General features: G+C 41.1%; 1 protein-coding gene across 3 annotated transcripts in view; it reads left to right on the top strand.

The window, feature by feature from the left end:
- ccser1 (coiled-coil serine-rich protein 1) overlaps positions 1-18,328 on the top strand; it is a 127,300-nt gene that overhangs the window by 65,420 nt on the left and 43,552 nt on the right. For all 3 annotated transcript variants that reach the window (XM_026188367.1, XM_026188368.1, XM_026188369.1), the window contains exon 10: positions 4,258-4,338. In XM_026188367.1, coding sequence (XP_026044152.1) covers positions 4,258-4,338 — 81 coding nt within the window. The remainder of the gene's footprint in view (positions 1-4,257; positions 4,339-18,328) is intronic.

Raw genomic sequence — 18,328 nt, 5'->3', positions numbered from 1 at the left:
CAACTGTGAGAGACAGAATGTGAAAAAAAAATCCATGAATCCACATGGTAGGATTTGTAAAGAATTTATTCGTAAATCAGGGTGGAAAATAAGTATTTGGTCACCTCAAACAAGGAAAATCTCTGGCTCTCACAGACCTGTAACGTCTTCTGTAAGAAGCTTTTCTGTCCCCCACTCGTTACCTGTATGAATGGCACCTGTTTGAACTCATCATCTGTATAAAAGACACCTGTCCACAGCCTCAAACAGTCAAACTCCAAACTCCGCCATGGCCAAGACCAAAGAGCTTTCGAAGGACACCAGGAAAAGTATTGTAGACCTGCACCAGACTGGGAAGAGTGAATCTACAATAGACAAGCAGCTTGGTGTGAAAAAATCAACTGTGGGAGCAATCATCAGAAAATGGAAGACATACAAGACCACTGATAATCTCCCTCGATCTGGGGCTCCACGCAAGATCTCATCCCGTGGGGTCAAAATGATCATGAGAACGGTGAGCAAAGATCCCAGAACCACACGGGGGGACCTGGTGAATGACCTGCAGAGAGCTGGGACCAAAGTAACAAAGGTCACCATCAGTAACACACTACAACGGCAGGGAATCAAATCCCGCAGTGCCAGACGTGTTCCGCTGCTGAAGCCAGTGCATGTCCAGGCCCGTCTGAAGTTTGCCAGAGAGCACATGGATGATACAGCAGAGGATTGGGAGAATGTCATGTGGTCAGATGAAACCAAAGTAGAACTTTTTGGTATAAACTCAACTCGTCGTGTTTGGAGGAAGAAGAATACTGAGTTGCATCCCAAGAACACCATACCTACTGTGAAGCATGGGGGTGGAAACATCATGCTATGGGGCTGTTTTTCTGCCAAGGGGACAGGACGACTGATCCGTGTTAAGGACAGAATGAATGGGGCCATGTATCGTGAGATTTCGAGCCAAAACCTCCTTCCATCAGTGAGAACTTTGAAGATGAAACGAGGCTGGGTCTTCCAACATGACAATGATCCAAAACACACCGCCCGGGCAACAAAGGAGTGGCTCCGTAAGAAGCATTTGAAAGTCCTGGAGTGGCCTAGCCAGTCTCCAGACCTCAACCCCATAGAAAATCTGTGGCGGGAGTTGAAAGTCCGTGTTGCTCGGCGACAGCCCCAAAACATCACTGCTCTCGAGAAGATCTGCATGGAGGAATGGGCCAAAATACCAGCTACTGTGTGTGCAAACCTGGTAAAGACCTATAGTAAACGTTTGACCTCTGTTATTGCCAACAAAGGTTATGTTACAAAGTATTGAGTTGTATTTTTGTTATTGACCAAATACTTATTTTCCACCCTGATTTACGAATAAATTCTTTACAAATCCTACCATGTGGATTCATGGATTTTTTTTTCACATTCTGTCTCTCACAGTTGAAGTGTACCTCTGGTGCAAATTACTGACCTCTGTCATCATTTTAGGTGGGGGAACTTGCACAATCGGTGGCTGATTAAATACTTTTTTGCCCCACTGTATCTTCTGAGTCGTTCAGATGCAACTTCGCAGAACAATCCTTCCACACAAGTCATACGTCTAGTCTTTCTCAAATTGTGCTGACTGGTTTAAAAGTAGGCCGGAGCAGGAAATGGAGTAGAAGAAGACTTCAGCTTAAACGGAAGTAGTGTGAAAAACATCAAATATTAAAATAAACAGCATGGCAAAGTCAGTGTCTGCAGTGGACTTTTCAGCTCTTTGTGTAAAGCAAGAGTAGTCCACAAACCAGTTGTTTGTGACACTGATCACTGGTAACAGCTACCACACGTAGACAATGGTCTCCAAAGCTGTGTATAGGCACAAACACAATACCATAAATCCACCTTAAGATGTAACTCTCGGGTGTTTATTTTATTTTATTTTTTTAGCACAGCAGGTCTGACCTTGGGGTGGATGCACTGAGATGACCACTTGGGAAGATTGACAGCTGACTTGAATGTTTTCCACTTGTGAATAATCTTTCTAACTGTAGAATGATGGACTTTAAACTGTTTGGAAATGACCTTATAACTCTTCCTAGATTGATGGGCAGTAACAATTGCCTCCTCCAAGATCACTGCTGATGTTTTTCCTTCTTGGCATCATGTTAAAGCACCTGAATGCTGCAGACCAGAAAACAGGCAAAACTGGTGCTTTTATAGAGGTGATGATCAGTTAATCAGGTGCCTTTGATTAGCAGCACCTGGGTGCTACTTACCCTCATAATTCCTTTTGAAGGAGTACATAGTTTTTCACATGCTTAATTTTCTGAATAAATAATCACACAGTGTAATATTCAACGTGCTTTTATTCATCTGAGGTTGTACTTACCAAATTTTAAGACCCGGCAAAGAAATTACCCTATGCTAACTTCACGATCTGCTACTGAAACACTCCCGCTGTGACTTAAACGTGTGCAAAAGTTTGAGGTCTCAACTTGGGTAAAGTTTTACTTGAGTTTTACTTATCATACTAACGGAAATATAGAATATCACCTGACCTATTCATAAAACAGTCCAAGTCTTTATCTAATTTAATCACATTCCTCTTGTATTTACTTTACACCTGAATCTATAATTATGGTTCTTTTCTGCTTGTTTTTTCACTCTTTGTCTCTCTCTCTCTTTCCTTTGCTTCTACATGGGGACATTTTCCTGCTGGGATTATCAAAATTCTTCTCTTTCATTCTCATTTTATTCTCCTAGATCACACATGGTTCTATCACTCAGAGTTTAGGGTATGCAGTTGCTTTTGCATGCTCGGACACACACAGATGCTGATCACCGCTGACAGTGTGTATTCATCTGCTTGGCACTTCTCACTGACAGAGATGTTTTGGCTCCCACAACCAGCTGGATACGATTTCCAAACATATACAGCTTGTGTGATGTCACGAGAACAAGTCTGCGTGTTTGTTTGCATAATAATAATCTAACTCTAGGCCTCATCCGCACTGCATCCACAGCCTAGCCCTGTTTTATCTGCCCCATACGCCCTTGGGCATTGGCATTGCTTCACATTTATGAAGTTGTGCAGTTTGTGTGCGTGAACATTACAGAGGATCTGTACCTGTCTTTGTGTAAGAGAGTCTAAAAGGGAAACCTTTCCTGCTTCAGCTAAGTTAAAGTGCAGCATTTGAAGGAAAGGGCAGCTCATAGCCAAAGCTCTCCTCGCTCTGCCTCCGTCTGTAAATCTGCCAGTGAAAACCTATTAATTATCTCCTAGAAGGACCTGCTAGCTGGCTGGCCATCACTAGCTGTCACTTTTTTCTCTGCTGGTGCATTTTGTTGAAGGACCGTGTTCCAACTGCAGAATTTAGCTGCAGAAAGCCTTCCTTTTCTTTTTATGCATTTGAAGGCATGATTAATGAAAACTGATTTTTAACTCAATCTGTCAGCTTACTTGTGCTCACTCTGAAGTAGACAGTATATATTTGAGTTAAGAACTATAACATAAATTCATTTTATTCTAGAGTACTTACCATGAACCCGTCCTTACGCCTAGTCCTAATTTGGTTGATGAATTTTAATCAAGGTTAATGAATTTCTCAATATTTCATAGCCACTGCACCTTTCAAACCGTTCTCTTCTGTAACCCATGAGCAGCGTAGGGCAGAGATGTCAGAATGATTAGTGACATCGTCATAAAGTGCTCCCGGTGGAAGTAGTGCTCAGCTCTTTTCATTCAGAGGACTCGCATCCTGCTTTTTTCAAAATAATCATACAGGGGTAACACCAGAGTTGTTGGCAGCCTCCCGGTCAAGGTAAAAGTTCTGCATTTAAAGAAAAAGAGCCAAAGCTTTTCTCTCTATCCTTTGATTGTAAATCTGCCAGAGGAAACCTATTAATTATCCAGTAGAAGGACCTTTTTAGTGAGCTGGACAGTGCTACCTGTCAATTTTTATGAATTCTTCTCTGAGGGTACACTTTGTGGAAGGTCCATGCTCCAATATTTGGCTGGAGAAAAGTTTTCCTGCAATTCAGCCCATTTTTACGACCTCTTTGATTTCCAGAAAATGCAGCCAAAGGAAAGAAATGGTTAAGGCTGTTCAGAGATGCAGTTTTTCTTTTTCTTTTGATAGCTAACTAAGCATGCAAGCCAGCTGTACCAACTGTTGCGAGTGGAGGAAATGGCGTAAGTCTGCTGGGAGAGTACTTGTTCTCATTTATATATATTTGATGTTTCTCTCGCTTATTTTTTTTGTGAAATTTTGGACACGGCTGATGGGTGTGTGTTTGTTTTCTGTGCAGGAGAGTGCCAAAGCTGCCCTGAAGATGAAAGACTGCCAAATGACTGACCGCACAACACAGACTGAACACATGGGGCCAGAGGTGAGTCACTCACAGACAGTAGGCACACTTTAGCTTTGTGAGGCTCTGTCACACAAACAGGGCTTTGTACACTATCTTTTAAGACACCTGAGTCACAAAATTAGGCTCAGTTTTTAACTTTCCAGTGCAAACTCGTTCCTTCCCTATTTTTCTATCCTCATATGTATATCATTGCATTTTATGCTGCGTCACAGCAGCTGTCTCTCTGCCCCTCCTTTTTTTCCCATCTCTTAAAAACCATCTTTTCATGTTGAACTAAATCTATAATCCATCTTACTTTTTTCTGAAGATATTTTCCTGCAGTGACAGTCATATTATAGTCCACTACCTGCTCCGCCCCTTCTTCCTCCAATTCCCACAGTGCTCAGAGTGCTGTGATGCATCCTACCTGCCTGCTGCCTAACGCCTTCAGCTGACATGGCCTCTTTGGCTTCACTAGGGGCTGACAGTATGGGAACATAGCAGACTTAATGGATGACTGTCTAAAAATGGCTGCCTGTGGAAACAGGAGCAGAGTTTTGGGGTCTGTTTCTTTGTCACTCTTTTCTTTCTTTTAAAACACTTTTTTCCCTCGTCTTCTTTGCTGCTCTCAAGGTTCCTTTATGTCTTTAATCCTGCTGTGTATAAAGTTGGCAAGAAACACTGTTAAAGAGAGAAAGCTTTGCATTTGTGTGAGTGAGTAGGTGCACAGTATTCCCACCAACGCACTGACTTCCCAACACACACTGGCACAGGATAGTGTTTGAGAGCAAATCAAATACATTATTTGGACATTGTAACAGAAACAACAGTTTTGCATGAGCAGCAGTGTCCCTTCATCTCCACGTATTCAGCAACAGAAAAAAATATCATGCAGAGCAATCAGTTTTAAAGCAGTTGATTTTTATTAAGTTTTATTGTCACTTACTACACATGGCAGTCATAGAGATGAGAGCCGGAAGCAGAGACCTCAGAGAGTGGAATGTTAATTGAAAAATCTACTTGTTAAATCAAGGCTAAAAATAATAAATAACACACAGTGGAGTGCAGACTCTTGAGTCACTTGCTGTAGCTATAAAGTCAACAAACACAGTTAAATCAACAGATATGGTTTTGCACCACTACCTAATATCAACCTAAGAAGCTTTGCATCAAAAGTCTGTCATGTTTACCCTGTTCTCTCGAAGCCTCTGTAGAATATTACAATATTAAAGTAGTCAGATTTATGAAATTTATTTCGACTTTGTAACATCTTGGCATCGGCGGATCAAGATCCTGTTTGTGCTTGGACGATATATTTTTTGCCCGTTACAGTGGTCGCAGTGTCAGATTTTGTGATTATAGAATCATAAAATCTTGAATCTGTTGATAGAGATACTGCTCCTCACTCAGTCCTGCTTTCCCTCTTTCTTGACACTTATAATGTGATCTGGAAGAAGGCACTAGCTGGTGATTTGGGATAAGACTTTAAACAGATAGTGGCAACCAAGGCTTTATGTGTTTACCACACAGCTAAACGTGCTAGTTACGATAGCTGGTGAACCTTATACTAGAACTTCAAAGAAGCCACAGAGCTGCGTGTTTTAATTTTTGTATGTCTTTGGTATACAACTTCACTTTTCTATGACATAAAATGGTTCATTGTCTTGCTTGATCCCCATTTTCCTGCCTAACCCAAATCAACACCCCGCACAGTTCAGACCGGGCTACCTGGTCAGATTATTGTGTCGATACAGTGTAGTCCAACAAAAACACAAAGCATTCATAATTTGTGCATCTGTGCTTTAACAATGTCATTACTCAAATTAGAGATTGAACACACATGCCTACTTTTTATGCCAGCTGAGTAAAGTAATCAGGTAATTGGATACGCCTTTAATCAAAATAACTGGTGAGAACCTTAATATTTACTTTACCCGACTGGAAACCGAGCTGTTTTGGGCTATGAACATGTAGTGCTAGTAGATGTTTCTGTTGTCGGGAGAATGGAAAGTAAACGTGAAACAGACAAGACAAATATGCCTTTTTTCACACAGGGTTTTGAAAGGTCTGTCACACACATTAGCTATCGAAAATAGCACAGATCTACAGTAGCTGCAGTGCACTTCTGACCAGGTCCACACAGGCAGGCTTAAGAGAAGAAAAATTCTGTGAATCTTGACACCAAAATTGCAGTGTAGTGCAGGATTGCTAGTGACACTCCCCCTACTTTGTTTCTCTGTGATGCACAGTGAGTCACCAAAACAGGTGCAGGCAAGGCAGGGACCTTGCTGTGCCTCAGAAAAATGCTACTTTACTGCTACATATGTATGATGATACAATCCTGAAGCCTATAATTTTACCATACCTGCAATCATTCTCCCTATCAGTTGTTTGTCGTATACATCTGTTGGTTACTTCACTTCAATTTTTTTTTTTTACACACACTGACACTGTTTGTTGGCTTCATTTGCAATTACTGGCTAATGGACTTCTCAAAACGTAGTCTGAAGTAGCTATGTGCAGTTTTTTGGTGCTCAAGGCTAAAGTAAATAAAGGTGTGGCGCTCTGTTTGCAGTTGTATTGGTGTGCAAATTTGTATGCATGCCCATGTGTCTGCCTATGCAAGTGTGTATGTGTGTATGGTTGTTTTGCGAAGTAGCCATTAGTCCTGGCCTTGGACAGCGGTGTCAATAAAATGCTGTTGGAAGTGTCAGAGTAACTTCAGTAAAATAGGTTGCGTTATGCCTCATACAGTATAATTCACTCATTAATGCTGCTGTTTGTGTGTTTTATGTGTTGTCAGTATCAGTATGGCCATGCCATTAACGGGACATGACTTTAGTTGAATTATTACTCATTGTTTGTCCTGACGAAGGGACTGCATATTGAGCAGTTACTGTTGTTTGATACCCTAAGTTCTAATATTTTTTTCCTCCCTGACTTTCTGATTGCTTTTAATTCTTTTCATTAAAACTAATTTCAGACAATCACTTTGATTTGCCTCACCAGGACCACCAGGTAGTGAAAAATATGTTCGGCTGCGATGTAGTGCATATAAAGAGAGATTCAAGCTCTAAAGATTCACTCAGTTATATCCACTCTCTGAGGTGAAGTGGTTTGATTAATTGGTGGGTAATCATTTTAATTCAAGAAGTGCCACTAATTGTCTCATCTGCTCCGCAGGTGGAAAACAGTGATGTTAGCATGCTGTATTGGTCTGTTTAACAGCAGTAGGACAAAAGTCTTATGGGCGTTGAAGGTGCTCATTGAAGTATCGAAGGTACTTTGGACGTATGCAGTTTTCCAAAAAACTCTTTTACCACGCTGTAAAGGAAGGAATATAGGCGTGGATCATATAGCGATCTCTTCATCTTAATAGAGTCCATCCAGCTTTAAGAAGTCTGGTCAGTACTCCAGAGTATGGCTTTGGTGTCTATTATAAGAATATTACCTGGCTATACAGCCTTCCATATGTTCAAGCCCCTCGAGAAGATGGTCCCTTAATTAGAGGAGCAGCTGGTTGCCCGCTAGCAAGCTAGGCTAGCAATGCAGGTGACTTAACTCAGCAGTAGATTTCAGCATGTGTGGCCTGATTTTATGCCGTGCTCCACCCCACCCCCCACCATGTGTGCATAAAAGCGAGGGGAAGAGTAACAGAGTGCATTGCTACAGCATGGAGCAAGCCTATATAGGTTAGCTACCCCAGTGCATCAAGGACAGTCTGCTAGCAACAGAAAGTGTGTCTACAAGTGGGGCAGCTATTTCTACTGCCTCTACCACTTTCGCGGGGTCGACCATCTCACTCTCTCCGTTTCTCTCTCTCTACCTCACGCTCCCTATTTTCTGGAACGTCCTCTTGCTTTTCCTCACTTGGTTTTCGTCCTTTCTTTCTTCCATCCTGCTTTTGATCGCTGACCCCCCGAAAGCACAGAAGTTAGCTTTCAGAAGCTCTCCTCTCCGAGCTCAGGAAATTCATGTGGGATTGTCCTGCCCTGGTTTCCCTGCCTCTGACACTCTGTCCCAGGGACAGCTCCTGGCCCCGTACTCAACAGATCTACAACTTCAGGCTGACATTTCACATTATACCACTTGTATTCTACTTTTCTGACCTTCTACTAAGGTCAGAAAGAGAAGAGCTACTTGAATTTCACGTGCGTATGCCTCACTTCTCACTGACAAGTACAGGGTGTCCTTTCAGGTGATTGATTGCATAAATTTTGAGTCCAATTAGATTAAAGATACTCATCTTGTTACTTTCCTACTGTTGTAGCTGGAAAAACGAGCAAAGTTAGGCAAATTTAATATGCTGTAATAATAATTTTTTAAAAAACAAGACCCTTAATCAAGCACATTTTAGTCCAGTGACCTTTTTCAGCTGATTTAAGCTTTGGTGTGACGACAGATTGCCAGAATAAATTGGCAAGAATAATGGGAAAACTGAGACCTCGGTAAAAGAGTAAAAGTGCAATAAAAATGTGAATTTGATGTGTAACTAATGAAATAAAAATCTGTCTGCATATATGATATGTTTATTCATTAAGTGGCTATGGTCCAGTTGCCTTTTTTGTATTGCAATCTGTGTGATTTTGGATTCTGTGTACTAAAACAGATTTAGACATGTGTCATATAGTTGGTATTCTGGATCCTTATCACAAGAGCTATGAAAGAAAGTCTCACAACCCAGCAGCCAACTTGGAATGAATCGAGACAGTTACTTTGAAGCCTCTATCTATCTACAGTAAAGCGTCATAACTTTATTTACAGTGGTAACTAGAACACATGGAATCAGCATTCAAATCCAGCACGCACCATTTAAAAACTCTGGTGACTGTTTTCCCCATCATGTAAACAGTTCACAACAGATTCAGTAACAGCTTAGTTCAAACAGTGTCTCTGATTGTCTCACAAGAGCTTCGAAACAAGGCCGTGCTGTGGATGCAGTGAGACTCTTCTTCTTCTTCTTCTTTTGGATGCTCGCTTTAGGGTTTGCCACAGCAGATCATCTGCCTCCATCTCACCCTATCCCTAGCATCCTCTTCTATCACGTCACCCCTCTGTGTGTCCTCCTTCACTACATCCATAAACCTCTGAGGTCTTCCTCTTTTCCTCCTGCCTGGCAGCTCTAGCCGACCCAGCCACAGGGTAGGCCATGAGCCAGTGTACTCCGAGTGCTGCTCCAAGCAGGGATAAAACAGGGGGGTTGGGTCAGGAAGAGCATCCGGGGCAAAATTGTGGCCGAATCAAACATGCGGATACAGTAAATTTAAAAAAGTTAAAATGCACCGGCACTGCTTTTTCAATATGGACATACACTTTTGCTGACAAAGCGGAAACGGTCATCACTGTCTACTGTGTGAATGTGTCAGCACAGCATGATTGATTACAGTGTTTTAGTTTTAGATGTTGACCTGGCTTTAGCATTTCAGAATTCCCCCGTTGATTTCTATGCATCCTTAAGCTGACAAGTAGCATCCTAGCTTTAGTCAAACACAAACTGGAAAGTGTCAACTGACCCCATTTTTTCTATTGTACACTTAAAGATTTCTCTTTCTGTGATTGTGCCAATGTTGAGTTGGCAGGTAAGGTGAAAGGGAAACTGAGAAAGAGTACAAAAAAGAAGGTGCCTGGAGAAAAAGGCGAGGAGCTATTTTATGTCCGCGGAGACTCTTAAGAGCTGGAGATGTGGTGGCTGTTTGAAAGTTTCTTAGAGCGGATTCAGTCAATTGAGATTGCTTTCTTTCACCAAGCTAATTTCATGGGCATTCTTAAAAGGAACGTTTTATGGATGGGATCAAAAGCTCTTGATAGTTAGCTCACTCTTTCCTGTTCCCTTTCTTACTTTGTCCCCCTCACTCCTTTACTCCGTCGTATTGTATTCTCAGTAGATTTGTGCAACTTTCCTTTTTTTTGCCTCCTACTTCTTTCTCCTTTTCTCCCCTTGCTCTATTCCCACCCATCTCCTCATCCCCTATCGCCTCAGTGGCATCTAAAAAGAATGACAGGAGCGCCTCGTTTATGGTCTGTTTGTGGGCCATTACATTTGAATAAAGAAACATTTAAGAAGATCATGCAGATTCTTTCCTCTTTGTCTATCATTCTGGTTTACTGTCTCAAAAGCAGTACACTGTGCTACGGAGTACATTTTTCTCCCACGTTTAATGAGGAGAAGGAGCATCTTTTTGAGTTTGGTGGGTCATTTCGAATGAAAATGTGCCGGCGTTTTTTTTTTTTGAGTGAATGTTGAAACTCACAGACTAACACCACCTGACAGGTCATCATGATAAAACACAATCATTTATACATATTTAGGTTTAGAAAATAAAAGTGTTAGTGCTTATAGTTGGTGGCTGTTGTTAAAAGCCAAAGTGATTGTAAACAACACATTTAATAAGAGTTTAATTTACCTTATGATGGAAGCGAAACCCATATATTCTTACTCGATACTTTCATTTCTAGAAATTGCTACTACAGTGTTGAACCTCCTCTTGCCTCCAATTTTGCGAGTTTCTTCTTATTAAAAGCGATTCCCACTGTCGCTAAGTGCTTGCGCTACAGAGGCTGTTTGATTGTTGGAGTCTTCTTTGTATTGTTGTAGGGTCTCTGTCATATGGGTGTGTGTGTGTATATATATATATATATATAAGTGCTTTGAGGCAACTGCTGTTGTTGTGACTGGATCTTGTATAAATGAAACTGAATTGAACCAGCTTGAGATGATTTGAGCCTTATTTATGACATGGTGTGCTATCCTGCTGGAAGCAGCCATCAGAAGATGGGTACACTGTGGTCATGAAGGGATGGACATAGCAGAACTGCTAAGGCAGACTGTCGCGTCATGTGGTATCAAGTGTGCCATTTCTGATCCAAGCGTTGCACCAGAAATCGAGAATCATCTGACCAGCCTATGCAGGAAGATCCCAGATCAGCAGTTTCTGAAATACCAGACCAGCCAGTTTGGCACCAACAAACACTCCACGTGCAAAGTCAAATAAATCACCTTTATTCCACATTCTGATAGTTGGGTCGAACTTTAGCGTGGCATCTCGTTTGTGTCTACATGTTTAAGTTCATTGAGTTGCTACAATGTGATTGGCCGATTAGGTATTTACAGCAACAAACAGTTGAACAGGTGTACCTAATGAAATTGGTCCATGAGTTTAAATGGGTCACAAAGCATAACAAGCCTGTATTTTTATGAGTTAGACTTAGGTTTGAAATCACTCTGCTTTCAAAATAGCATACTTTCCAGTTTCTGTGGTTTCACTGCTGCTCAAGACTAGCAGATAAATGTTTAGACATAATTAGATGTGTTGAATAACTAAAACTCTGACAGCTAATGTCAGTGCAGGGCAGCAAAAACAGAAATAGATATTTATATATGTCTGTGCATAACCCCGAAGCAAAGGACAAGTTTATTCTGCTGACACGTCTCCCTGTGGGGACAGCCCTTTAAAGTTCTTTCTGAGAAAACAATTTTGTGGAGAAAAGCAGCATGTATAGTCTCCTGTACCGTTTAAGTTTTAAAGTACAGATTGATATTTTTTTTTCAGCGGCTGTGTATCATGGTTGGGGCAGAGATTTCTTCTTCTTCTGTGACCTCACCAACCGAGCAGACAATATTTTCTTCATTGTTGTTCTCTTTCAGCTTGTGGTTGAATTACAACATTAAGACATTCACAGCAACTACTTCAAGGATCTTTGTTTGCATATCATCACATTTCCACAAAAATGTGTTCAAAACTTTAGGTTGTTTTTCTCCATGTCAGCTCTTTAATAGTAGACTGATTGTAAAAAAAAAAAAAAGGTCCCCAGTTAACTGATCAGTTGCAGTAATGATGCTTGCAAACTGGAGCCACCTTTTAGCCAAGTGAAATGATTGCCCCGACACTTGTACGAACTAAAGCATCCTTTTTCTTTGCCTTTGTTCTGGGGATGTTTTTGTCTAGAGTTATTGATCAATCGAGTCCGGTGGGAAAAGAAGCCTTTAGTGTAGTATTCCTGTACTTATAGCCACCTATTACTGCTATGGTTACACAGATCATGTTCAGCGAACCCCCCGTTTTCAATGCGAGCTCCTAAAAATCACAGCTAACTTATCCATCCGTGTCTTCCTGGAGCTGGGGATCCTGAATCAGTATTTAATACAGATCTCCAGCATTAGTGCTCTCCACGTCTGTGCCAGTTTAAGCCAGAGGATGGAGGGTCCAGTGATGATTGTGACTATGTAGGTCTCCGACTCCTATTCCTGTAAAGTAGATCATTTTGTACAGCCTAGTCCTTACTGAGTAATGGTGCTGCTAAAAGAGAAAAGGAAGGAAGCGAGAACGAGGAGGAGCGTGAGAGATGCAGCTTTCTGTCCTACTTATAGTTTTCATAAATTCTTCTCTTTTTATTACTTTATATCCAACTCACGTCGTGTCCTTTCATATTCTTTCTTACTTACCTGTCTGAAATTTAATTGTTTCTTCCTTGTTTGTGCCCCTTCATTGCTTTTGGTTTTCCTATTCCTACATTCATCACTTTTCTTCAGTCTGATCTGTCCATAAACTTCCAAGCATTTCTTTTGCCTTTATTTACTCTTTTCTTTCCATCCTCTTCACATTTCTCATCCATTCCTTAATATCCTTTTATTCTTCCTCTGTTCTCATCTTTATTATCAGCCTTTCCACCCATGTACCCCTCTGTTCACAGTCCGTCCCTCTCGCTCGTCTCTCTCAACTCCTTTATTACCGTTACGCTGTCACCCTGCCTTGGCCTTCCTCGTCGCTATTCATGCTGTGTTACAGGTTTCTTCTGGTCTCCATCCCACAGCATCACACCTTTAGGGCCAACTTTTCACAGTGTTCCTCTTTTATTCCACTTTAACTGGGCTGCATTACGTATTGCTGAGTTTTAGGGAGGTCAAGAAAAAGGAAAAGTTATTTTGATTGATGGAGTGCACACTTCTGTCATCACAGACAAGTCATGTTGTCCTCTCAAATGATTGTGTCCATCCTCTCCACTCCTCTAACTGCATGCTGGGAGTTTGAGAGCATTAGTAGCTGCTAGAGTGTGTGAAGCTGCTGATTTAGTTTGATGCTTTGGTGTTTTTCATTGAGGCTTTTTAAAAAATGTTATTTATCAACCCGTGTGTGCAGGTAAGACTATTTTAGTAAATTACTGTGCGGATTAAGCGTCTTGGGTAATGTTCGTACCCAAGTTATACTGACTGTATTTGAGAAGGGTTCGCCTCCCTTATCTTAGCTGGTTGTCTTGGCTGCAGAAGAACAAGTGGGCCATGAGAAGGTTTCATATGGCTCTCGGATGAATGAGGCAGTTGTGTCTTCTCTCGCACGACTGCAGCATTTTTAGTCTTTTCAAAGACAGCCTTTCATGTATCTGAATGATCCAGCACAGATTTTAGAAGTTAAATGCAAAATGTAAATGTAGCAACATGACATGCTTTGAGTGTGGTATGGTATGCACAAAACAGGTCAGCTGCAACCCACAGGTAGCTCTGCATGGAACAAGGAAGGCCCCCACTGGCACCGGGCACAGAAAACACTGAACAATGAACGAATTGTGAGGCATAACAGTGAGGTGATAGACAGTAGCTCTGATAATACTGAGGGACAAGCTGTGGAGAAAAATATAAGCAGTAGGCAGACAGAACCGTGCGCTAGATAGAAAGTCTGACAACCGAGGCTGAAAAAACAGCAAATCAAGTGAATCAAACACCAGAAATGTTGAAAATATACACAATGACTTCCTGTCTCAGTGCTCTGATATTGTCTCAAAAATAAGATCAGTAGTCATATTCACCCGAGGAGATCGGTAATTTCCTAGAAAATGGCAGACAGTTTGTTATATTTCTTTTGTAAAGATTAGAAAGTTGGCTAGTCAAGAACAGCCAACTCAAAAGAAACTGTTTAGCCTAAAAGAGATGCTTCAGACAGCAAATAAATTGGTTAAAACAAAGTAAATATAGAGAAGAAAAATGGCTTAACTAAGTAGCATGTACCTGAGGCTGAGTTGGTAATAACTCAAAGACTTGCTTTTTAGGAAAACGGGTACCTCTTGTAATCCTTTCATCATACCTATCAGTTCACTGGACTGGTTAGCATTCAGAGCCTTTTGTCTTCAAACTGCACAAGAGTTTCTTCACCTTAAGCAACAGGTCTGGATTAAATAAAAAGAAAAAAGGATCTGGTCTGGTTCCTCTATCCCCGGCTGATGTAGACACTCAACAGACCTCCTCTTTAACCAGTCAGTCCTCCATACTTTAAATTCTGTTTTCAACTCAGACAGCGTTTTAAACTCTGTGGTACTGTTGGGAGTAACTTTTGTTTTACCCACTGACTTTGAGGATTCTCAGTTCTAACCATGTGCTCATAATCCTCAGACCAGCTGGCCAGGCAGGCTAAGAAACTTTAAATGTCAGTGTCTTCTGGAGAAGATTCTGTAGGAGGTGAAGTGTGGTCATCCTGGTCTTTTTACGGAGCAACCCAAGGATCAAAATACCAGACTTCTTCAAAGAAGAAGGCCTTAGAAAGCTTCTCTCTCATTTAGCAGGTGTTCACGAATCAAGGTGGTTTTGTTTTGTTGTTTTTTGTTTTACAAGGTTTCTAGAGGAGGCTTGAAGTTGCTGTGAAAAACTCCCAGAAGAGAACTGCAGAAGAGGCTACATGTAGGCATACAGTACAGGGCATAATGACCATGAAGCAAGAAGTCTTTGTGTGTTTTACTAAGCTGATGAAAGTCTGAGCTCTCCAAGACTGGTACCCTTTTCTCAGTACTGCAGGCAGTTTGTTGGTTTAGGGTCTTATAGGTGTTAGAGGACAGGCCTTATATTTCTGGTTCCTGATATTCTGCTGCACAGTGCAGGCATATTTGTCTAGTGATTTTATTTGTATTCTTTTTTTTATTTTTTTGGGATCAAGCTGAACAGATGAAGACAAACAAAATCATGATGGGTGCATGTGTTCGGAGGTTGGCTGGCTGCACGTCTTAGAGTAGAGGTCAGCTGATATATTGACAGGGCTGACATTAAATATTTGCCAGTACACGGGTATCGCATTTATAACTTCCAGTTAAAAATGTTGTAGCTATTGATGTTGCATATTTTGTCCACCTGAGGTCACTCTACAGCTTTTGGTAACGCGCGACGAACAAAAATTTGGGCAAATTTGAAAAAAAGTAATCCATGAAAGATTGATATTTTTTTAGTCAATCCATCCATTTTCTTCTGCTTATCTGGGGCCTGGTCGCGGGGGCAGCAGCCCAAGCAGAGAAGCCCAGACCTCCCTCTCCCCAGCCACCTCTTCCAGCTTGTCCGGGGGAACACCCAGGCGTTCCCAGGCCAGCTGAGCAATATAATCCTGGCGGAGCGATCCCTGGCTACCAAGACTGGCAATATTTATTTATTTTTTGTTATATTCTGTTATTATATTATCTTGGTAATGAATCATAAGTAAACACACACAAAACTGTTAGGGAATCAGTTTATACTTCAAGCGTTTGAAAGATAAAAAAAAATCACAAGAATATCGGTATCGATATCGAACTTTAAAATCAGATATCAGTCAGGCTCTAGTATGGGGTTTGTATATAATAAAATCCTGTCATACCTCTAAGAGGTTGATTTGCTTATTAAGTTGAAGAGATTGTGTGCAGCAGCTCAGTAATAATAAATGCACAGTACAAGCAGCCATTTATTTATTTAGTTTATATGTTTTATTTTTGGGGTCGTAAAGGAAGGGTTTAATAGTCGCAGAGGTCGGGTGTCTGTGCCTTCTTTTTTCGTATGTGTGAGGTAAATTTGATAGAGCAGGTCATCTGCTGATCAGAAGGTTGGTGGTTCGATTCCTGGCTCCCTCAGTCTGCATGCCAAATATCCTTGGGCAAGATCCTAACCCACACTTGCTCTCCGATGCATCCATCAGAGTATGAATGTGTACGAATGTATGTTAGTTAAAAAGCACTGACAAAGCATAGAGTGGTTGTGTGAATGGGTGTGTATGGGTGAATGTGGCGTGTTGTATAGAGCGCTTTGAGTACTCCAGGAGAGTAGAAAAGCGCTATATAAAAATCAGTCCATTTACCATTTACCATCTAAAATGCTATATAGCTCATCTGCTGTCTTCATAATGTTTTGAAATGCAGTAAAATAAAGGGAACAATAAAACAATTTAGAATCAGCTTTGGTGAGGCTAACACTTTACTGGCACCATTAAGGCCTCCTTAACAGTCGAAAGTCTTGTTAACAGGAGATTATGTAACATTTTACCACTACAAAGCCTGGACGCATTAAGTAGTCCATTTGGGGCTCCTGAGCTGACCATTATATTAAGTAGTAATGATATGCAGTCAGCAAAACCGAAAACACGTTGGGCTCTATTTAAAAAAATTACTGTAGCGTGACAAAAAAATAACAAACTTTAAGATTATGTTATAAATAGACAGTGTTTTTCCTCTGGTATCTTAAGAGAAGTGTTAACTAATCATATTTATTCATACATTTTGTTTCACAGTGTAAAAATTCAAATAATTATAGTAACAGGAATATAACCTTGCCAGCTGGGACATCATTAATATGGATAACGGAGGTAACTGCGGAGGGAAAAAGCCATGGAAATGCTGTTAGCTGGGTATTGTTCCTACATGTTTACACAATTGCCCAAAAATGATGTCCTTGTCTGTTGGCTTTAAACACATTGTTGTGGAATTGCTATAACATTTGTAGTTTTTGGCAAGTGAATTTCTGTGTGGGTACAGGAAAGAACAAGCATGTGTGGGAACATGAAGAACAAAGCACCAGTATTTATAAACCCTCTACTTTGCTGTGGTGTCACCCACTAGCTCTATTTTCTTCTTCTGCTCATCAAAAACCAATGTCATTGACGGAAAACACCACACAGTTCTTCAGTAGTATAAAAAGGAAGCGAGTGTGCAGTCGTTTCGCATTGCCGAGTCGTCGGAAAGAAAGTATCAGGTGCGCATGTATAGAGTCGCTATGAGTGAGTGAGATATGAACAAATGAACTGTAGTGCAAGACATGATGCGGTCCAACAGAAGGAACAAGGATTCAGCTTTCTAAGCATTGTAAGCTTCTTTGCATCAATGACTATTCCTGTTCAGTTTGGAAAGACCTGTTAGCGGTGTTTAGACGTAATGAGAAGTTACAGTCATGCATATTAAGCTGGCAGGAAGTGTTAGAGGCTCCTTTAGGATTGCTGTGAAGTTGAAAACTATGTTTCCCTCTTCTGATCTAAATACAATTCCTCTTTGTCTCCGACCCCTTCTTCTTCTTCTTTTCTTTTTCTTTTTGGCTGCTTGTTCTTTTGTGTCATCATCTCTTTTGTTTACAGGGCATCAAGGCCCATGGAAGCACTACTTTGTCAACAAGGAGACAACTGAGTGAGTGTCTCTGTTCTGCTATCACCTGACTGAACGTGACTGTGTCTATGTAGTGGTCTATCTTGATGTACTAGATGGAAGCACAGGGGGTCTTGGTACTAGGGCTTGATTCATCTGTACGGCTCTACTCTGATCTTCACTTGTTTTGCTTCACAAAATGAGCTAATCCAGTTCTTGACATCCACTGTTAGAACTGATTACATTCTTTGATTAACCTGACTTTACTCACGTAACTGTTCAGTTATATTATGAGCACTCCACATCTGGAATGACTGTCTCACTACAGACTGAAGTAGATCGGAGAATGGATGCTGGTTTTGTGAAGTAAAATCATGGCAAATAGTACATTGAGCCAGTTGTAAGAATCAATCAAGCCCCAGTGTGGAGACCCTCCGTGCGATAATGAATGCCACCTGCACTGCCTTGTCCTGTAACGTAGACAAGAATGCTGCCTATTTATTATACCTATGTGAATCAATCCTGCCTAAAAGGGATGGTGACCGAGAAAGATCTTGGCTCCAAGATCATCTCTTTTCTTGTTTAAATCAATGTAACTGAGCTGCTCTGTCTGTTGGAGTTCACTGAAAAAGCCAATGTAATATTTTCTGTGGTTTATGTCAGAGTGGGAAAAATC

This window comes from Astatotilapia calliptera, chromosome 12, assembly GCF_900246225.1.
Source record: "Astatotilapia calliptera chromosome 12, fAstCal1.2, whole genome shotgun sequence".
NCBI classification, from domain to species: domain Eukaryota; kingdom Metazoa; phylum Chordata; class Actinopteri; order Cichliformes; family Cichlidae; genus Astatotilapia; species Astatotilapia calliptera.
The sequence above is the reverse complement of the archived record's forward strand: the minus strand, read 5'-3'. Positions and strand labels throughout refer to the sequence as shown.